Here is a 23185-nt window from a genome sequence, read left to right on the forward strand (position 1 = left end):
AAAATCAGAAAACGGTTTGCTTATGGACCCATTTAGGGGTGAATTAACTCAAAAAATCAATATAATGGCGATTCTGTAAATAACATCATATTCCTAACAAAGGGCAATCTGGTAAATAGATGATTACTGCAATAGAAGAGAAAATATCAAAGGAAGAAGCAACGTACTAGTTAGGGAGGGGTAGATTTAGAAATAAAATAGAATAAAAGAAAGTGGGAAATAGAAACAAAAGATAGGGGCAATTCTAGGATTTAACAGGAATAAGGAAATAAACCTAGCTTCAGTGGTGTTCTTCAACCTCACGACAACCAGAAAAGGGTGACAACCTCTACGGTTTTACTGGAACTCTTCCACACCAGCTTGGATCAACCTAGGGCCTGGAATGGAGAATCGCAGCACACGGAAGTTGTGTTGGCAGCACCAGGGGCTCTTGATATTCCAGATTAGATGGGGTCTTCGAACCAGCAACTGGATATTGCGATGGCAAGAGCTCAGATCTGATTTTGGGTTGAATTTCTTCACAACAGAACCAAGCCTCGAAGGAGATGACCTAGGATTTGTATCGCCTAGGAGAGAGTTACCTTCACTCAAAACCTCAATCCAAAAAACCCATGCATGAGGGAGATCGATCTGCTTCAAGGAGACAGCAACGATCGCCAGAAACAGGGTAGGGAAACAAACCAGAAAAAAGAAGAAGAAGAAGAAGAAGAAGAGAGGAAGATGAAGAATATAGGGAAAAAGAAGAGAAGGGAAAATAAGAGGCAGAGAGAAATTATTAGAAAGGGAGAAGAAAAGAATCACCGGCAGCCATATTCATGGTTCTCACAAAAAAAATCATCAAGTTCTAATTCTTCAAAATTCTAAAACTAAACTTCTTCATCGTTTACATGTCCAATATAAAGAAAAAAATCAAAAATTAATGGCAACTAACTTAAAATGGAAACTAATCTAAAATTAGAAACTAACTAATTTCAAAGAAATTGTTTCTAAAACAAAAGAAAATCAAATCAAAAAGATTTTTTTTTTTCTAAATCCATCGTGCATCTGCATCAGCTCTCCCGGTCTTAAAAGAACTCGACTCCGTCGAGTTAGGTCATGCTCCCAAGACTCCCTTGTAAATCGCTTGCCGATGAGGTGACACATATTTCGAAACAGAAGATAGGAACATAACTCCAAGAGGGAGAGTAGGCTGACATGTCACTGGAGCAGGAGTCAGTCGACGACGTGGCATGTCGGATAAGGCATGTGGCCTCATTAAGTACATACGACCTCCTTGCTTCACCTTGATGGTGTTCCGTGCGCCATCGTAGAGAATGCCTGCATGTCACTGCCAAGGTCGCCCTAGAAGAATGTCGCAGTGTGCTAATGGGGTGACCAAGCAAGTCACATGGTACTGTAGTGGCCCAAACTGTGTGTACTCGAACAACTGCAGTAGCCTCTTCTCAAGCAATGGGTCCAAAACCTCGCACGTGAATCTTCTTGAAAAGCTGCTTCTGTGGAAGGTTGTGTGCTCGAACAAATTCAACAGATATAAAATTTGCTTCTACCCTAGTATCAACAACTGCATGAATATCAGTATGGTCGGAGCCGTGTAGGAAAGTACCCTTCTGTCTGAAGAGAGGAGCCTTATCAACTAGTCTATTCGAAAAAGACGAAAGGCTAGCTGAATGAGCTTCTACATCATCATCTTCATCATCGACAATATCATCGTCCTCGAGGGGATAAGGATATAAATAAGATTCATTTTCACTCTTCTCTGTCGGCTGCTTCTCTGCTACGTTCACAGAACAAGTCCTGTTGGGACACTTGTTGGAATAGTGACCCTTCTCGCCACAACTATGGCATATGATATTCTTCACCCCAACACTATCCTTGTTGAACTCTGACCTTTTCTCTTCAACTCTGCGAGCTTCAGGCTTCTTTTCCTCCATACGTGGTGGAGGTTTATAAACTGAAGAAGTCTTGAGCATACCCTTCCAATAAATGGACTTCTCTTCAGCTGTCTTGGCATGAGCTACTGCCACATCAACAAACCTGAAATCAGTGTTAGCCAACTCAAGTCGAATCTCAGTACTTAACCCACTGATATATCGCATCACCCGTTGCTGGTCTGTTTCCTGAAGTCGACACCTTGAAGACAGTTTGTGGAATTCAAGGGTGTAGGAATCCACATCTTTGTTCCCTTATTGCAATTTAAGTAATTTATGGAACATTACCTTTTTATAATTAAGAGGAACAAATTTTTCAGTCCGGATTTGCTTCATGACCTCCCAATTGGTAACGGGTCCAAGTCTTCTGACAAACCTTGCATGTAGTACATCATCCCACCATGAACATGCATACCCAATAAACTTGGTGATGATGAGTTCACACTTCCTCACGTCTGGAAGAGACTTATACACAAAAATTCTCTCCACTTCGATAATTCAGTCAAGAAATTCCTCAAGTCCCTTTTTCACCACTGAACTAGGGAACCTCAACTTTTAATGCCATAATCTCTGTCAAAAAATTGCCGGGTAACATCCAGTGGAACAACTGGATCAAGTTGCTGCCTCTGAGGTGTATCTTCGATCCATAAAGTGTTGAGCTAAGGAGGTAATGCAGAGGATCCTTCTTCAGCTCGTTTGTCAGACCTCTTCATAAAGGCAATCATCTCTTCCATAAACTTGTCAAACTTGGCTTCAGTCCTCTCAAACCTAGCATCAGTATTATGTTGGTTCTCGGCCAACTCGCGATACAATTTGTGCAATTCAGCATTGGTGATGTGACCTGTCATGGTTAGAAAATTGCAAGAAAATTTGCTCTGATACCACTTGATGCGAACCAGGTTTCTAAAATCAGAAAACGGTTTGCTTATAGACCCATTTAGGGGCGAATTAACTCAAAAAATCAATATAATGGCAATTCTGTAAATAACATCAAATTCCTAACAAAGGGCAATCTGGTAAATAGATGATTACTGCAATAGAAGAGAAAATATCAAAGGAAGAAGCAACGTACTAGTTAGGGAGGGGTAGATTTAGAAATAAAATAGAATAAAAGAAAGTGGGAAATAGAAACAAAAGATAGGGGCAATTCTGGGATTTAACAGGAATAAGGAAATAAACCTAGCTTAAGTGGTGTTCTTCAACCTCACGACAACCAGAAAAGGGTGACAACCTCTACGGTTTTACTGGAACTCTTCCACACCAGCTTGGATCGACCTAGGGCCTGGAATGGAGAATCGCAGCACAAGGAAGTTGTGTTGGCAGCACCAGGGGCTCTCGATATTCCAGATTAGATGGGGTCTTCGAACCTGCAACTGGATATTGCGATGGCAAGAGCTCAGATCTGATTCTGGGTTGAATTTCTTCACAACAGAACCAAGCCTCGAAGGAGATGACCTAGGATTTGTATCACCTAGGAGAGAGTTACCTTCACTCAAACTCTCAGTCCAAAAAACCCATGCATGAGGGAGATCGATCTGCTTCAAGGAGACAGCAACGATCGCCAGAAACAGGGTAGGGAAACAAACAAGAAAGAAGAAGAGAAGAGAAGAAAAAAAGAAGAGAAGAATATAAGGAAGAAGAAGAGAAGGGAAAATAAGAGGCAGAGAGAAATTATTAGAAAAGGAGAAGAAAAGAATCACCGGCAGCCATATTCATGGTTCTCACAAAAAAAATCAAGTTCTAATTCTTTAAAATTGTAAAACTGAACTTCTTCATCGTTTACATGTCTAATATAAAGAAAAAAATCAAAAATTAATGGCAACTAACTTAAAATGGAAACTAATCTAAAATTAGAAACTAACTAATTTCAAAGAAATTGTTTCTAAAACAAAAGAAAATCAAATCAAAATTTTTTTTTTTTTTTTTAAATCCATCGTGCATCTGCATCAAGTAGAGGACGTCCTAGAAGACGACCTCATGGATGGATACATTTGAAGACCTTGAGGTTGAGCATGTGTTGTTCGTCACCCCATTAAAGTATCCTGAAGATCGAGGTCCTCACATTCTAGACTACATCCTAATTATCAAAGAGCTACCTGAATTTTTCTACAGCTTGAAGACGGACGTGCCATGCTATAATCACCCACACACTCCACAAAATTCGAGGACGAATTTTTTCTAAGAGAGGGCAAGTTGATGTAGATAAGTCACTTAATGGGCTTATTTTATGACAAATAAGCCTTGTGTTAGGTTATGTATGTGTTGGGCCTTTGATCCCACCGGTTTTCATTGTAATAGGCCACTTTAATGGGCATAAAATATGGGTAGCAAGTCGGAAAACGGGATTTAATTCATTAGTTTAGTTAGAGTCCTATTTTGAGTCTATTTCCTTTGTAATTTCAGTTTTAGTCAGTTTAGGTTACCCTATTAGTGAATGACTAGTTAGTCACCCACCCCAATTGGGGTTCTAGTCTAATCCTATTTGGAGTCCAACTCCTATTATGTAATGTCTAGTCTTACTTGGAGTCTAACTCCTAGTTAGGTTATGAATACTAGTCTGCCCTCTTTATATAAATGAGCTTATGTACTCTCAATTCTCAGATTTGAATGATGAATGATTGCAGTCAATTGCTTAAACAGCCGGGATAGCTATGGATGAGATGCCTGGGCTGAGATAGCTAATCCCACCCACACTTGTCTTGTTTCTTTTCTGTCTTATTCTCTGTTTACTGCTACAATTAATGCTTGTTGTTACTGCTTATTGACATTGAAGAATCCTAAGAAAATTAGATCTATTCAGAACTTCAAAAGCCAGAACCGATCAACACCCATGGAGGAATTAGGAGAGAAATCGATCGATCTCTTCCTTCCCCAATTGATCTCTAATCTGCCTAGCCTTTGTAGAGGGTGTTCACAACCACCCAAGGATCACTCGATCCTCTTCTTGTTGCTGCCCAAGCAACCCTACTACAGCTCTTGAAGATTTCTCTCAGTTTCTGTCATCTAGGTCAGAAAATCAAGAAAGTACATAACTCCACAACCAGCCGTCGGAAGAGTACCCTCCCTAGGCCCTACAATCGACCAAGTTTGCAGCTCAATTGGAGCCCCACAGACTTGGCCGCACCTCTCTCTCTCTAGCCCTATTGCAGGTCCTTCTCTCTCCTATCGGGTTGGGTTTTTGGCTGGTTTTGCTCCTGCATTGCTATTGTATCCTTGGGGGCTTATTTGCTAGTCTTATTCCCTTATTCTCCAAGGTTTACTTCTAATTATTGTCAAGCTAATTAAGTGAGTCTTATTTGTCTTGTTTGGAGTTGTAATACACTGCTGGGGTAGTTTACTTGTAATCTACTTCTGCATTACCCTACTCCTACAATCGGTTCCCACCCTCTTTCCTTTCATTACTTCTTTGTTCTTTATTTTATCTTGTTAATGAGTGATTTGAGTGTGATTCACAACCTGTTTGAAGCCTTGAAGACCCTCATCCATTGAAGATTGCAGATGAGCCCCAAATCAGGATCGATCCAAGCTGTTAACAGGTTTTCTCTCCTGGTTGAAAATCAGATCTCACAGATCTGAAGGCTTTTTCTGAAATCCTTTTGAGGGTTTGTTCACCCCTATAAAAAGGCACTCAACCAAGACTAGGAGGCCTTTGGAGGCATGGTCTACTAGCTAAAGAATTCTCTCCACGCAGCCAGTGAAACCCTAATCTGGGTAGCATCTGGAAAGCAACTAGTTTCCTAACTACTTGGGGAATCCAACCAAATTTGGAGGATAGTTTGGGGATATTATAGGCCATATTCATACCCAATTTCAGGCACATCTGAGCTATGGAGTGTGAGTTCTCAATTTAATCCTATTTCAGCCTAGATTTTCAGATCCTGCCTAGGGTTAGGTCCTGTGTGATCTAGCCTTACATCACAGTTTAGGCCTTGTATCAAGTATGAGTGTATGACATTGAATAGAGCTGATTGGAAGGCAAGATTCCATGTAGCCGACCCCATTTAGTTGGGTTAAGGCTGAGTTGTTGTTGTTATATCGACCCCTGTGCCCATTAGATTTTGTTGTGAAGCAATAAACATGGGTGGGGTGTCAACAATTGGAATATGAAGACACTAAGGTTTCTTTCGAGCGGTTAACAGGTACTGCAGGTTCCATTGCAACGAACACAAGCAATTAAAGGTTAAAACAAATCAAATCATTGACTTTCTCACAAAATCAGAAGAGGGATGATAGAATATCAGTCGATAAGAAATTGGGCCCACGCCTACTCCAGGCGTAAGGATTAATTCTGCTAGAGAAGGGATATGCTATGAGTGGGACTTCAGCAATGAATTAAAGCTCCTGAAGTTCTATGGAGATGCTCTTATATTGCACCCCTTTATTCATTGAAAAAGAAATCCATGGAGATGCAGCTGAGAGTTCTTATTTTGAATGGACACAAAAGTTCAAAAGGCTAAGCAAGTAGAGCTCATTGCCAGGCTGAAGACTATGCTAGGATATGGTAGGTTGATCATGTGCATCAGAGGGTTACTAATGGATTCCCTACTTATTGATCCATGAGCAGTGGCAATAGAAGCTATCCAGCAAGGTTTGATAACCTAAATTTTCACTATATCTCTACATGTAGATGCTCACAATTGAAGCCAGGGATCAGAAGTGTTCCTAAAAACTATTGAATTTTATACCGTGCTAAGCCCAAACCAGTGAGATCCAACAGAGATCAGCTTGCATCAGGATCCATTTTCAGGAATAAAACCGGATTGGAGAGAAAATTCGCCAACCAAAAACAAATCAGTTGCGCAGAAAACTCTGATCGAATAGTCAAATCAATTGTTTGATTTGTAGAACAACACTGCAAAAGATGATTTAAGTTTGAAGGGCATATTGGAAGTCATAAAATAACCCCACTTGAATTAGGAAACTGAAATTGATATTAAGAACAGCATCCGGTGGCAGAATCTTTAAGGATTTAAAAAGTAACCAAATAATGGACTGGTAATGCAGGAGTAGGTAAGAGATTACTAACCCCCACAAGTATAACCCCAAATACAAAAGTAATTCCCCCACAAGATAGTCAATTACAAGATAATAAGACCCAAGGAGAGGTTACAGTCAATGCCCAGCAGGTACAACAGTAAACAAAACCCAAAACAGTAGCAAATCACACCCAAAAATCAGACCCAAAAGTAGGAGAGAGAAACCTGCAATTGGGGTTCAAGGAGAGAGGGGCGGCTGACTCAAAACAGCTCCAATGGGACTGCAACTTGGATCGAGTGTAGGTCCTGTTATGGCAACAAAAACCTAAAAAGTTGAACTGGTTCTGATGGCTGGTTGAAAAGATCAACAGAATCTTGACTTCAGCCCTTGGAGAGAGAAAACATAAAGAAAACTTGATAACTGCTGCTGGCCTTGATGCTTGCTGCTGTAACAGGGATCGAAGGTCCCTCTTGTAGCTTGGAACAACCTCTGAATATGCCTTGCTGATCAGATAACAGCAAAGGAGAAAGAAGGAGATCGACCCCTCTCCTAGTGGAACTAGGATTGCTTGATCGATTTTGAATTTCTGGAACTTCTGAGCAAAACCAATACAATAACAGTAGCAGCAAATAGCAGATGATTAATGGTGATTGAATATATGATTAGACGAGAGAAGAAACAAGATAAAGTGGGGGAGAAGTGGCTGTCTCAGCCTGGGCTTCTCACCCACAACTATCTCAGTTGTTCTAAGCAAATCTCGGCAATTTTTATTAATTCAAATCTGAAATTATGAGTACATAGGCTCCTATATTTATAGAGGGCAGAATAGCAATCAAACTACTACTAGGAGTTAGTTTCCCAATAGGACTAGACACTCCTACTACAACCAAGAATTCAAAATTGGACTAGGAATAATAAACCTATGTGGAAAACAAATAGAGTCCTAAGACAATTTGGACTCAACATACCACTTACTCAACTCGATGGGCCCAATGGCCCACTAATTAATTAAAAACAACTACTAATTATTCCCCTAGCCGATGGGCCCAATTGACCCTTATTTGTACTTAGCCACTCAGGTGGACTAAATAGGGGTTCGGCTGGTTTCTTGGCTGGACCCTAGCCACACAGGTGGACTAAGGCTGGACCCTTCTTCCTCTCATATTTCGTTCCATAATGTGCATCCACATCAACTGGTTTAGTGTTTCACGGTAGTCGGAACCTTAAACAGTAATCTGAAGTCAAAACCAGGAAAAAGAGAGAGATCTAGAGGTAGACTTGCAGATGGACTCTTGAAAATCTATTTGTTTTAGGGTGTTTTCTAAACAGCAACTGAACTAGAACAGAGAACTAATAAAAGAATATAAAGTTGAAATCAGAATAGGGCATATCAAGAACAAGATTCAATTCAGAATTGATGTTCTAGTTAATGGAAACTTGAAACTTGAAACTTGAAACTTGAAACTTGGAAGGAAATAGTAGAACTGTAGATTAGTAGAAGTAATAATCAAAAGTAAGAAAGAAGGGGAATGGTAGAAGAGAAGAGGGAAGAAAGATCTCACCTGCGAAGAAGATTAACCAAACTAAAAGAAGGAGAAGGGGGGAGATCAATTCTAAAATACCAATCCCGTTTGCACAGCTGAACAGCACCAAGACTCTTGAAAAAACTTGGATTTCTTTACTCAAAACATGTCCAATTGATGGGGGTATAGATACATAAATATATAACCTTCAAAAAAGTCCTAAAGTGACTCATAAAATGACTCCTACTCAATCACTTATACTGACTTAGAGTTAATAGAATCAAAACAGTATTCTTAAAAGCTATTAAGTATCCTAATCTAACTCATACACTTAACAACTAATCCCATTTACTAACTTACCCCCACTTTATGGGTTTATAAATTAGGTCTGTTATAATGAAACCCAAGAAGATAAAAAGCCCAACCTATAACATAACTACCCAAAGCTTGTTTTCAACCCATTGAATTGCCACCAAAACATTGGACACACAAGCTTGCACCTAGGCTTCCAGAAGGGATCATAGTCTAATGCAACTGCATCATAATTTCGGGCAATAATCCACATTGAAACAAAGTGAGGAGTCCAATGAGCAAATAGTTGCTAGAAATTTAAGCGGCATGTCGACTACAATGTACAATACCTCATCCACATTGGCTTTTTAAATGTGGACGCTGCCCTATCACATGCATGGAGAACAAAAACTAGTTTAGTTCTTGTAATGTCTCATCACAGATGAAGCCTAAGGGGGCCAAACAGATGAATTCTCATTGAAGGTGATGATGAAGATAGGTTTTGCCTCTCATTGGAAGGAATGGATTCAGAAGTACAAATCTACAGGAAAAAAACCATTTTTGGTTGCTGGTAACTCAGATGAATTCTTTTGCAGTACTAGTGGTCTAAGACAAGAACTCCCTCTCACATACTGTCATAATTTTTGTGGTGGAAGTACTAAGCGAGTGGTTGGTGAATCCAAAGGCCAGGGGCACTGAGGGATCAAAACTGAAAGAAGATCCATGAATTTCACACCTTCAATTGACGCAATCATATCTATAGGTCTTCCTCCAATCAAATTGCAAACATCAGGAGCAAAATTCAAGTATTTAAAGCCGCACCATATAATAATAATAGATTGATGGAAGAGTTACTTATTTGGGGTCGGATAGGACCTAGATGATTTTGCTCTGAATTCCTGATGGAACAGTCAATTGGACAAATACACACAACGAGTGATGCAGATTCTTCACCAAACTAGGCTTGTTTTATTAGGAATAAGCTTAGGGTTGGGTTGTATACGTGTTGGGCCTTCAGTCCATGTGGTTTTGAGTATATTAGGCTACTTTTATGGGTCTAAACTAGGGGTTCTAAGGTTGCATACGGGATTCAATGATTTGTTTCCTTTTTCTTTAGTTTCCTTTTTAGATGGGGTTATTTAGTTTCTAATTTTCAGTCTTAAATTAGTTTCTAATTTTCAGTCACAAGACTTTCTATTTTGTAAGTTTCTATTTTCAGATTTAGTAACTAGTTGAGTTTCTAATTTTTAGTTTCCTATTTCAGTTTTTGGAAACTAAAGTTAGTTTCTATTTTATGTAACCCCTATCACTATTATAAATAAAGCTATGGCTCCTTTAATGAGCCACGATTTTTACAAACTACATGGCTGCTGCTGCTGTTTTCTCTGCGAGAGAACTTCCTTGTGTTTGATCAAGGTATTGGGTTGGTGTTCGATCCGACGACTCTTTGCGGCGAGAAGTCCAAGAGGTTCATCTTCAAGTGTTCCTTTTCTCTTTCAAAGTCTTCTTTTCAAAGGTTTGTTACTGTTCAAACAAATCAGGTAACAGATCTGATCTTCTTTAAATTTCTGGTTTCGAATTTCCCAGATTTCTCCTACCCGATCCTTCACTGTTCAGACCAACCAGCCACCTGATGGCTCCCTTATTCTGGTCGAGTGTTAGGCCTATTGAGAGGGTGGTTCAATCCTAATTTGGGGTCAATCAGACCTGGAATTTTATTGTTATAAAAATTCTCTCTATTCTGGCTGATTCTGGTTTCTGCCCAGAATTTTGAATCGCTTTGTTCTGGATGTTGCTGATTGGTTGCTGGTCATAAGCTTCATTGTTTAGTCTTATTGATTGGTGATTTAAGTCCTTAATTCCTTGGCTGATTATTCAGTTACAGAATTTCTGAAACTGTTGAGATAGATGATTTTCTGATATTTTATTGGGCTGGTTCTGGTTGTTCTTCTGATTAAAAGTTCCTGAAGTTTGGGGCTGGTTTGACTTGTCAAATCCATCCCTAGATTAAGTGGTATCAGAGCATGGCTGGGAACAACACCCCCACCCTAGTTTCTCTTATGGAGATGCTACAGACTATGAGGACTGAGATGAAGGCTGAACAGCAAACCTTACGGACTGAATTGAAGGCTGAGTTGAAGGCTGAATTGGATGCCAGGTTGTTGAATGAAGAGACCCCACCCCAACAGCCTACTGGCAGTTCACGTACAACACCCGAAGTGGACACTCCAATGAATGTGGTTACTCAGTTGACTAATAGGAGAGCAAACCCTAATCTGAGAGCACCACAGAGGGTTCCGGTGGCACAACCTACTTTTGAAGAGCATGTAAGAGGATACTTTGAGACTGAGCGTCCCGTGCAACAGAGGTATTCTGGAGATTCACAGAAGGTCAAGCTCGATCTGAAGGAGTTTGATGGGAGATATGACCCCCAATTGTTCTATGATTGGGTAGTGGCACTAGACGACTATTTTGACTATTATGAGTTACCTGAAGAACGGAAGATGAAACTAGCTCGTGCTAAGCTAGTTGGGGCTGCTCGTGAGTGGTGGAGGACCTATGAGCTAGAATTGGAAGACCGTGGTAGAGAACCTACTAGTTGGGAAGAGATGAAGCTTGAGTTATCAGATAAATACTTGCCACGCAACATTAGAGCTCGCATACAAGACCAGCTGAACTCTCTTCGTCAAGGGTCTATGACTGTTGCCGAGTACATGAACAAGTTTGACGCACTTTATTCTCGTACAGGCATAAGGGAGAATGAAAGGCAACTATTATCTCAGTTTCGACTGGGATTGCGAGTTGAAATCAACAGGGGTATCGGAGTTGTTGAAGTGCACTCAGTGAGGGATTGTTTTGACAAGGCCCTACGAGCAGAGGAGCTTCTATCACAGCCAGTTAGAAGGTTTGGTTTCCAAGCTGGGGAGGTAAAGAAGAATGTTCCAGCCACTAAACCTAGTAGCTCAACACCTCCAAAATCCACTTTTCCTCCACGAGCTGATCATAAAGGAAAGGCACCCATGACAGGTAGTAATAAGGTACAGTGTTTCCATTGTCAAGAGATAGGACATTTTGCTAAGTCTTGTCCGCATAAGCAGAGGGTTAATGCAGTAGCTGAGGTTGAAGACTCCAATGAGGAGGATGAGTCAGCTCTTTATCCCTACCCCTTAGATGATGATGATGATGGTGGATATGACTATGATATGGAAAACACTAATGAGGATGAAACCCAGGGAATAAATATTGTTACTCGCATATTGGTGGCTGAAACCAAAGGAGAGGATTGGCGACATAACTGCATATTCTACAGCCGTATGAAGTCAGGTGAGCATACTTGTCAGATTATCATTGATAGTGGCAGTTGTGTCAACGTTGTTTCTGAAGCCTTTGTGAAGAAAGCAACCTTGAAAGCTGACCCACATCCTCAGCCTTATAAGGTATCCTTGCTGAATGGTAATACCTTAGAGGTGAATAAGAGGTGCTCAGTTCCTTTGAAACTTTACCAATATGAAGAGAAAGTTTGGTGTGATGTGATCCCAATGAAACTCACAGATGTATTGCTTGGTCGTCCCTGGATGTATGACAATGATGCCATGGTTGGAGGGAAGAAGAATCTGTGTACTTTCATGTGGAAGGGAGTTCCTACAACTTTCTATCCGGTAAATGTGCCGGCTGAAATACGGCGGAAGAGATCATTAAGGTCAAATCAGAAGGGCATTGACAATGAGAAGAAGGTATTAGCTCTGCCCACAAAGGAGTTGCTAACTATTTCCCATAAACAATTCTTACGCACAAGTCATGAGACTGGAATGGTTATGGCACTTGTTACTAGGGAAGTCACCCCCCAACCTGAGGTAACGTATAGTGCACCTATCAGAGAGCTCATGTCTGATTTTTCTAACTTAGTCCCTGATGATCTCCCAGATGAGTTGCCTCCCATGAGAGACATACAACATGCCATTGACTTGGTACCTGGTTCGGTTTTACCCAACCTTCCTGCTTACAGACTTAGTCCTACTGAGCACGCCGAGCTGAAACGGCAAGTGGATGGGTTACTACAGAAGGGCTTCATTGAGGAGAGCTTAAGTCCTTGTGCAGTACCAGCTTTACTCACGCCAAAGAAGGATGGTTCTTGGCGTATGTGTGTGGACAGCCGTGCTATCAACAAGATAACAGTCAAGTATAGGTTTCCTATACCACGACTAGATGATATGTTGGATATGCTGTCCGGGGCAAAGGTCTTTTCCAAGCTAGATCTGAGGAGTGGCTATCATCAGATTCGCATCCGTTCTGGGGATGAGTGGAAGACCGCCTTTAAGACCAAGGATGGCTTATATGAGTGGAAAGTCATGCCGTTCGGTCTGACAAATGCACCTAGTACTTTTATGAGGGTGATGACACAGGTCCTTCGTCCCTTCATTGGTCGCTTTTTGGTTGTTTATTTTGATGACATTCTGGTATACAGTAAGAACCAAGAAGAGCATAAGGATCACTTGAGGCAAGTCTTGAGAGTACTCCGTGCTGAGAAGTTATACATTAATCTCAAGAAGTGTTCCTTCATGCTGCCCAAGGTTGTATTCCTTGGATTTATAGTGTCATCAAAGGGGGTTGAAGCTGATCCAGAGAAGATCAAGAGCATCACTGATTGGCCCACACCTAAGACTCTAACAGAAGTCCGTAGCTTCCATGGGTTGGCTTCCTTCTATAGGAGATTTATCCGGAACTTCAGTGCAGTAATGGCACCCATCACTGAATGTATGAAGTCGAGTAAAAGGAAGTTTGAATGGACAGCTGCAGCGACCAAAGCCTTCGCTCTTGTGAAGAGGAAGATGACCGAGGCACCCATCCTACGCCTACCAGATTTTGACAAAGTATTTGAGGTAGCTACAGATGCTTCACATGTTGGGCTAGGAGCAGTGATAATGCAAGGAGGACACCCCATCGCTTTTTATAGCGAAAAATTGAATGAGGCCAAGAAGCGCTATTCGACTTATGATCTGGAGTTGTATGCAGTCGTCCAAGTGCTACGCCATTGGAGGCACTACCTCATTGGTAAGGAGTTCATTTTGTACACTGATCATGAGGCCTTGAAGCACCTTCACTCACAGAAATCGATTAGCCATAGACATGCCAAATGGGTAGCCTACTTGCAGGAGTTTGTATTTGCTATGAAGTACAAGGCGGGAAAAGTGAATACAGTGGCTGATGCACTTAGCCTGAAAGTGCTCACACTTAACACATTTTCAGCACATGTTATTAACATAGATCAGATACGAGGTGAGTATACATCTGATTCTGATTTCAGCACTGTCTTTATGGAGTTACAACAAGGTGGGCAGCACTTAAAGTACTCTATTCATGACGGGTACTTGTTCTTTGGCACGCGGCTTTGTATCCCAAACTCTTCCCTACGTCATCACATCATACGAGAGTTACATGGAGGAGGATTAGGGGGACATTTTGGGAAAGATAAGACTCTTGCACAGGTGGCTGATCGATATTATTGGCCATGCATTGCAAAGGATGTCGATCATGTGATCAAGAGATGCCGTGTATGTCAGTTGGCAAAAGGGGGAAAACAGAACACAGGTTTATACTCTCCACTACCTGTTCCTCATGCACCGTGGCTTGATGTTAGCATGGATTTTGTTCTTGGACTAACCCCTACTAGAGAACGATATGATTCCATTATGGTGGTTGTGGATCGTTTCTCAAAGATGGCTCATTTTATACCTTGTCGTAAGACTTTTGATGCTTATCAGGTTGCAAAGCTCTTCTTCAAGGAAGTGGTACGACTACATGGGCTGCCAACTAGTATTGTGTCTGACCGTGATGTTAAGTTCATGAGTTTTTTTTGGAAGACATTGTGGTTGAAGACAAATACAAAGCTGAACTTTTCAACTGCATTTCATCCACAGACAGACGGACAGACAGAGGTGGTGAACCGTAGCTTGGGAAACTTGTTGAGGTGTTTGGTTCGAGACTATGAGAAGACATGGCCTTCTATTCTTGACATTGCAGAATTTGCCTCCAACAGCTCAGTGAATAGGACAACAGGTCGTACTCCTTTTGAGATCTTGCTTGGAGTCCAACCTAAGCGGCCTATTGACCTTATGTCACTCCCACCCCAGGCTCGAGTTAGTATTGAAGCTGATGAGTTCTTACGTCATATCACTGAGGTGCATGCCAACGTCCGACGACGTATTGCCTTGAACAATGAGGTGTATAAGGCTTCTGCTGATCGTCATCGGCGTTATGTAGAGTTCAAACCCGGGGACAAGGTGATGATTCGAGTAAATCCTGAACGGTTTCAGACAGGTGTCAATACCAAGCTACATCCACGAAAGATGGGTCCCTAGGTGCTAAAACGTATAGGACCTAATGCTTATGTGCTTGAGTTGCCTGATGACATGACCATAAGCAACGTGTTTAATGTGGCTGATCTTCACCTTTATGTTGGGCATCATTCAGATGATGGAGACTCGGAGCAAATGCTGAGGTTGCCTCAACTGAAGCCACCCACTCCTGAAGTTATTGAAGACGTCTTGGATGATAATTACAAGACCTCTCGCCGTGGCACCGGTTATCACAATTTTCTTGTCAAGTGGAAAGGCCGTCCCCGAAGTGACTGTACTTGGATTCATGCTGATGATTTCAAGAGACTTGATCCCGACTTGTATGAGCGTTACATGTCCCTTATCCATTCGTCGGAGTCGAATGTTTCCAAGCCGGGGAGAGTTGATGCAGATTCTTCACCAAACTAGGCTTGTTTTATTAGGAATAAGCTTAGGGTTGGGTTGTATACGTGTTGGGCCTTCAGTCCATGTGGTTTGGAGTATATTGGGCTACTTTTATGGGTCTAAACTAGGGGTTCTAAGGTTGCATACGGGATTCAATGATTTGTTTCCTTTTTCTTTAGTTTCCTTTTTAGATGGGGTTATTTAGTTTCTAATTTTCAGTCTTAAATTAGTTTCTAATTTTCAGTCACAAGACTTTCTATTTTGTAAGTTTCTATTTTCAGATTTAGTAACTAGTTGAGTTTCTAATTTTTAGTTTCCTATTTCAGTTTTTGGAAACTAAAGTTAGTTTCTATTTTATGTAACCCCTATCACTATTATAAATAAAGCTATGGCTCCTTTAATGAGCCACGATTTTTACAAACTACATGGCTGCTGCTGCTGTTTTCTCTGCGAGAGAACTTCCTTGTGTTTGATCAAGGTATTGGGTTGGTGTTCGATCCGACAACTCTTTGCGGCGAGAAGTCCAAGAGGTTCATCTTCAAGTGTTCCTTTTCTCTTTCAAAGTCTTCTTTTCAAAGGTTTGTTACTGTTCAAACAAATCAGGTAACAGATCTGATCTTCTTTAAATTTCTGGTTTCGAATTTCCCAGATTTCTCCTACCCGATCCTTCACTGTTCAGACCAACCAGCCACCTGATGGCTCCCTTATTCTGGTCGAGTGTTAGGCCTATTGAGAGGGTGGTTCGATCCTAATTTGGGGTCAATCAGACCTGGAATTTTATTGTTATAAAAATTCTCTCTATTCTGGCTGATTCTGGTTTCTGCCCAGAATTTTGAATCGCTTTGTTCTGGATGTTGCTGATTGGTTGCTGGTCATAAGCTTCATTGTTTAGTCTTATTGATTGGTGATTTAAGTCCTTAATTCCTTGGCTGATTATTCAGTTACAGAATTTCTGAAACTGTTGAGATAGATGATTTTCTGATATTTTATTGGGCTGGTTCTGGTTGTTCTTCTGATTAAAAGTTCCTGAAGTTTGGGGCTGGTTTGACTTGTCAAATCCATCCCTACATTAACTAGTTTGACCCTTTTTATGGGTCCAGCTAGTCATTTGAGAGTTGGAATGCAGTGGCTTCAGTATCCACTATTCATCACAATTAGCAAGTCAGATCTTCTTTAGGGGGAAGAACCACCTTATAAGAGTGAGTTGGAAATCAAACTATATGCTACAAGTCTTTATTGAGATCTCCAGGTTGGTGGCAAAGAAGATATAGAAGTAGGAAATAAGGGAAGAGGAGGCCATGCGCACTGAGATTGTGTGGGCAGAGGCCAATAGCAAGCCCCATCCATCAAAAACATTGTTGAACGAGATTAAAACTACAAAGCCAATTTACAATAGACAGAAATAGCAAGTAGGAGTTCTGTTAATGTGGAAAGCTCAAACAAGACCAATGTAGGTCATTTAGATAAAACCTAGCTGCTCATGATACAGCGAACTCCTTCAATAGAGAAGATGTTACGTAACTAAAACTTCCCAATTATTATTATAATTATTACTATTATAGGTGGAATTGTTAATCATTACGGTAAGTTAGTAATTAAGGGAGAAGTTATAGGAGGGATTATAGGGTGCAGTAGTGGAGAGAGGTTATAAGGAAAACGTGGGGAGGGTGGATTGTAAGGTATAACCGGTTATCCTATCCTATATAATAGGAATTATTATGTAATAGAAGGGAGACAAGTAAATCAAAACTCCTATTTTCTCTCTTTGAGGATGAGGTTAGGCGGCCTCCTAATACACCCAACTCCCTATTTTCTCTCTTTTTCCTATTTTTCCTCCCTCTTTCTACCGTGTTCGTATCATCTGGTATCAGAGCCGGTTCTTCATGGATCAAATTTTCAACCAGATTCGAGATTCTCAATTGAGAAGTCTGGAATTGTTGGAAGCAATCTTGAAAAAGATTGAGTGATTGCCCGTGGCCATCGTCCCTGTGTATCTAGAGCAGCCAACAAGGAAAAAGAAAGAGAAGAAGAAAACAACAAAAAAGAAGAAGACCATGAAGAAGAAAGCGAAGAAGAAGATGAAAAAGAAGAAGCCAAAGAAGACGAAAAAGGAGGAGGAGAAGAAGAAGAGGGAAGTATTATTCACCACTTCCTTCAATGAGATGCTTGCTTCTACAACTAGATTCGTATGCCATGAGATGACCATTATAATTGTGATTTTTGCTGTGAAGATATGGGATCCCAGTGAACAATTATCTGACTTTACTTCATTGTCCTTGAGGACAAGGACAATTTGAGGGAGAAGAATTGTTACGAACCTAAAACTTCCCAATTATTATTATAAGTATTATAATTATTATAATTATTACTATTATAGGTGGAATTGTTAGTCATTACGGTAAGTTAGTAATTAAGGGAGAAGTTATAGGAGAAATTATAGGGTGGAGAAGTGGAGAGAGGTTATAAGGAAAACATGGGGAGGGTGGATTGTAAGGTATAACCGGTTATCCTATCCTATATAATAGGAATTATTATGTAATAGAAGAGAGACAAGTAAATCAAAACTCCTATTTTCTCTCTTTGAGGACGAGGTTAGGCGACCTCCTAACACGCCCAACTCCCTATTTCTCTCTTTTTCCTATTTTTCCTCCCTCTTTCTACAGTGTTCGTATTAGAAGAAGTATTGAAAAAGTACAATGTGTTAGTAGAAATTTGATTTCAAATCTTTGGCCTTTGATAACCTTTTGATTCTATAATTAATAAAAGGAAAGAGCAAAATTGACTAATAAGGTAGGATAGAGATTTACCTGTAAGATTCATACCTAGAAGAAGAATTTGTAATTTATCAAACATGAGCAAGGGAAACCATTAAACGTTCTGAAAATGGTTTAGTTACCTTTGGGCCATGACAGTTACCGTATCTGCTAAACTCATTGTCCGGCTCTGACATGCAGACACACAAGAGGCAAGAAATGAAGTCCTAAGTGCTGCCCTTGTGAAGTCATAAGCACCATTGGCTATGATCTTCCTGATCAATCCAGTTATGCCATGTAGCTCTTGCTCCGTGGTCAAGAACCATATCGAATCCAAAGAGATACACAAGGCGTCATTGAGAGTCTGTGGGTCTGCCAACAGAATCAGACTTTCCGCAAGCTCCCAATCGTGAGAGCTCACCGCACCCTGAAACATACGACCCAGCTCAATCCTGTCTTGCCTACTAAGCTTCTTATCCTGCCCATTCTTGTCCTTCTTGCGAAGCTCAAAATCTGCGGCCGCAATCCTCGACTTGAGCTTTTTCGGACCACAACTACAACCACCAGAGATGATTGGATCTTTTCTCAAAAGTGGTGCCTCTCTTGAGAAAACGACGTCACTTCCCTCGCCCTTCTCTGATAAAATTGCTTCTCCGTTGTCCTTAGAATTTCCGAGTCCACCATTTTCTTCGGTTCCCATTTCTGCACACAAGGAGTCATCGGAAGTGATCTGCATCTGATTTCCTAAATGCAATCCATCCCTCTCCACCACAGGTATGATCTCTTCTTCCATCCCCTCCTACCAACCGCGACGGACCGTATATCCCAAAATTGGTACACTCTAGAATCCAAGTCCACCTCTCAATTTCTCATAATAACAGAAAAAATGTGTGACATGTCAGGCACCAAATCAAACCTCTTAAAATTGGATGGGATAAACGCACAGATGTAAACAAAGTGTAAACCTCTTCAGATTCTAATGTCTAATGATGCAGAGGAAAAACCACAAACTCATTCAAACCGGTCACCATGAAAAACGAGGAGATTGGCAGAAACCTAGAAGAGAATCAAGCCAAAAGACCAGACAAAATGATGTATGATTCAAACACAAAATCCAATGTAGGTAGAGAAAACACAGATGATTAAAGAGACAACATCGATTCGATTAATCACTCCGCCAGATGATTCAACTACTCTTATCGGCAAGCATACGTGTATCGGGAAACTGAAATCTCATTCTTTATCAGTCCCAGAAAACCCAATTCCGTCGTTATACCCTAATCTTCAGCAGGAAAGAGAAATGGAAGGGAACCGAACCACCCACCCTCTATAAGTCCGTCCAACGTCAAGAGCCCTTAAAATCCACCATGATCAAATCCACAGAAACTGCCTGAAATAAATCAGAGATCAAAAACCAAGCAACAGACCAAACAGATGCCAATAACCAACAGGAAAAATAAATAATAAAAAAAAAAGGGGGTGCAGGGGGCAGAAATTGAAAAAGAAACGACTTTATAAATCCAAAGGAAAACAGAAAAAAACATACATCACAAATTGGCAAGGAAAGAGAGAGGGAGGGAGAGAGACAAATACCTGGTTAAAAAGAGGTAATTGGGAAAACCAAGGAAGACGGAGAGAAAAACCACAATACTTGAAGATAGCTAATAACCCACATAACAGAATCTAGAATTGGGAATTGAAAGGGGTATCGCCGTCGAATCCATATCTCAACACTTTTTCATTGTACGAAACCCAAATCCATGGGACCGATCCATTTCGGTCCGGTACCAGTAGCAATCACGGGTCACAGTACTAGTTGTCAAACTCGGATCGGATCGGTCGGCATGGGCTAGATTGGAATGGTATTTGCCTTGACAGATCCCCAATATTGAATCCCTCACTTTTTTCGATCTCGATTCACATGTATGATCGAAGGGAAAAATCTTAACTAAATTTTTTTTTTTTTTTAATTAGGGATAGATATATCTAATATGATCCACTCCAAGTAGATCGCAATTGGCATTGGAATAGTATAAGCCTTGACCGATCTCATGACCATTCTCGAGTTTAAAAAGCCGATACGGTGATCCTATGATTCCTTACGACCCCCTCCTCTCTGTCTCTTTCCTTCCTTTTATTTTTTTGGCAAATGAAGTACTATTTTTTTTCACACATTTTCAGTCTGAGAGAGTGCCCCGGCATCCAAACCCATGGGAGTGTAAAATGACCATCGTACCTCTCCTAATAAATGCCCAATCGTGCACTCTCATTGCCTGGGCATAGGATCCAAGACCACACTCCAACATAGAAAACATTTTTCCTTATCCATCTAATAATAGAAGGCAATGTTTTCAAAAATCACAATACAGATGTGCACATTGATTTTTTTTTTTTATTTGTTTTAATTTAAGGTTCTCTTTGGTATGATTTCCCCAGAGCAGAGGCATCAGTCCAGCTTGCATATGCTTATTTTAGACGTTTTTCTTCGTCTAACTCAGGTTATAAAGCTCTAGCTCTCGTACTTCATTCATTCCTTTTATTGGTTTTCATTGTCTTTTATCTTTCCGATAAATTATATAATGAGAAAATAGATTTCAGGTTTCACCTTCAACTTTGAGCTTCGAGCGAGAGATGATAGAATTTGGGGTTTTTTATTAGAAAAGTATAAAACATACTGAAATTACCTATTTACCTTTGATTTTGAGTAGTTTAGGATACATTGTATTTAATGTAGCTCAAAAATCAACATAAATGATTTGTTGCTACAAATTACAGATAGCTTGAGAGTAATTTATGATTTGTGATTTATTCTAATTTATTATAAATAGAAATAAGTGCTATAAATTATATCAAACATTTGTAAAAATATAAATACAAATATAAATCAAACCAAAGAGAGCCTTAAACCATCTATTTCCATTCATTATTGGGATAATGCATAATAGTGTTCAAAGTATTGGTACACATGCATAGACATAAGGGTGTCAATTCGGTTCGGTCTTTTATCAAAAAAAAAAAAAAAAAATCAATTTGGTATGGTATCAGTTCGATATACTGCATTTATAACCCCTACCAATACCATATCAAATACTAACTTGATATGCTATCAGTATATGGTACGGTGCAAATATGGTATGGTGTCTTTTTTATATCATACCCCATACAAATACCATACCAAATCCAACTCAGTATGTATATCCCATATCAATACCGTATCGAATTTAATTTCATTCCATTCGATACCAGTAATTTGGTATGGTGTGATTTCGATATTCGATATTCGATATTCGATATTCGGCATTCAATACACATTAACACCCTTACATAAACATATAAAGGGTATTTGATTAAATTATACTCAAAAAATTTTATATGACTTATCTAGCCTATATTTTCTCTGTCCACTGGTCAATATGGATATATCATGGGACAAACACAACTTTTTTTAAGTAAATTGGGAAAAAGAAATACCTTATGACATTTAAAAAAATAATAGATTTGATAATATCAATATAATCCAACAGTAAAAAAATTATTTCTGTAAAAATTTCTGTATTCATTTTTCTATTTCTTTCTTCTTTATCACATAATAAATACTCTTGAGTCTATTGGTGATGAGAATAATAGAAATAAGGATATCGGTTAAATACACAACCACACAAAAAGAGTCTCCAGTCCTTTGGTGCGTCCCACCCCGCCAAACAAAAAGAGTTCACTACATGTCATAGTCACCTTTAGATGCCTGTACAATAATGGCATGCAATCAAACGATGTCATCAAGTGGTTCCCAATGAATTAATCTCGCACACATTATGCTCCGTTGGGGGTAAGAGACACTAAGTATTAAAAAAATAAAAAAGGTTAGGAGACGCCAAGTTACCAATGATGCACAAAACGACAAGCATGTGATGATATGATGTATTACTGCATGCATATTGCCAATGACACATGTCTTTCCAAGTGAGATGGATCAGGTTCTCCACTACGGTGCGGTACACTGTGCAGCGACATTCAACAAGCACACCAGGGCACTGTTTAATAACGTCTAGAAATAGCAAAAATGAATTTTCACGATTTCAGAAATAAAAACGGATTTTATGGTATTTGATAAATCTGTTTCTTGAAACATTTTTTTATAGATATAATGCCACTAAAAACCCCAATAATATCATTTGATGCCCAAAAGGGATAGAGGGTTCGATTACCTCTTTTTATGTTTAAATAGTTGAGAGATTTATCGGGCATAACAATTTTTTTTTCTCTCAATTTCGTTTATAGAAATTTCGTCAAAGTCGTTTCTAAAATTGTAAATAAGCATAAATTTTGATTTATGTTTCTAGAAACGGGTGAAACAGAACAATTTAATCAAACGCGTTTTAGGTTGTTTCTTCATTTCTGGGAACAAGAAAACGTGGAAACGGCATAAACAGAACTTGTCAAATGGTGCCTAGGATACAAACTCCAATACATGACTCACATTTTGACATGGAAAAAATTGTTTCAGGCTTCTTTTACGTCTTGCATAGATGACCAAACACAAAAGAGTAAGAACGGGCTAGTTCGATGAGGGACTTTTTGATGCCTAAATTAGGTCTCTTTGTAAACAGTAATTTCAATAAGAATGGAAAAGATTTGATCCCTATGAAAAGACCTTACCTGAGTATTTATAGTTGTGGAGTGGCAGCAATAGAGAGTCCCAATTAGACAAGTCTCCTAGTGCTAGTACGAGTGCAAATATAGTAGGAGTTATACTTGAAGAGAGTATTTGGGAGCGCTAAGCCTAAAAGTGTACATGGCTAGGAACCGCCACTTAAGATGCCAACCCAAACCTCAATGGCACCCCCGACATTTAAGGCGCAATTCCAGAGATCCTGCGTCACCAACTCAGCAAATCTTACTAGCTCACCGAATCATCAATAGATCTTATCCCACGTTGTGTAAGAAAATTGCCCAATTAAGGACTCTCCAAATAA

General features: G+C 39.9%; 2 protein-coding genes across 3 annotated transcripts in view; one reads left to right on the forward strand and one right to left on the reverse strand.

Annotated features, from left to right (window-relative positions):
• Positions 1 to 19961, reverse strand: part of LOC122060396 (ankyrin repeat protein SKIP35-like) — a 93006-nt gene extending 73045 nt beyond the window's left edge. Inside the window, exons 1-2 of the mRNA XM_042623473.1 lie at positions 19806 to 19961; positions 18356 to 19602 (exon numbers count right to left, since the gene is read on the reverse strand). Of these exons, the coding sequence (XP_042479407.1) occupies positions 18356 to 19005 (650 nt within the window). The 5' untranslated portion in view covers positions 19006 to 19602; positions 19806 to 19961. The remainder of the gene's footprint in view (positions 1 to 18355; positions 19603 to 19805) is intronic.
• Positions 1 to 23185, forward strand: part of LOC122060397 (mediator of RNA polymerase II transcription subunit 4) — a 75112-nt gene that overhangs the window by 26327 nt on the left and 25600 nt on the right. The gene's annotated exons all lie outside the window — the stretch shown is intronic.

Source organism: Macadamia integrifolia, chromosome 14 (assembly GCF_013358625.1).
Source record: "Macadamia integrifolia cultivar HAES 741 chromosome 14, SCU_Mint_v3, whole genome shotgun sequence".
Taxonomy (NCBI): Eukaryota; Viridiplantae; Streptophyta; class Magnoliopsida; order Proteales; family Proteaceae; genus Macadamia; species Macadamia integrifolia.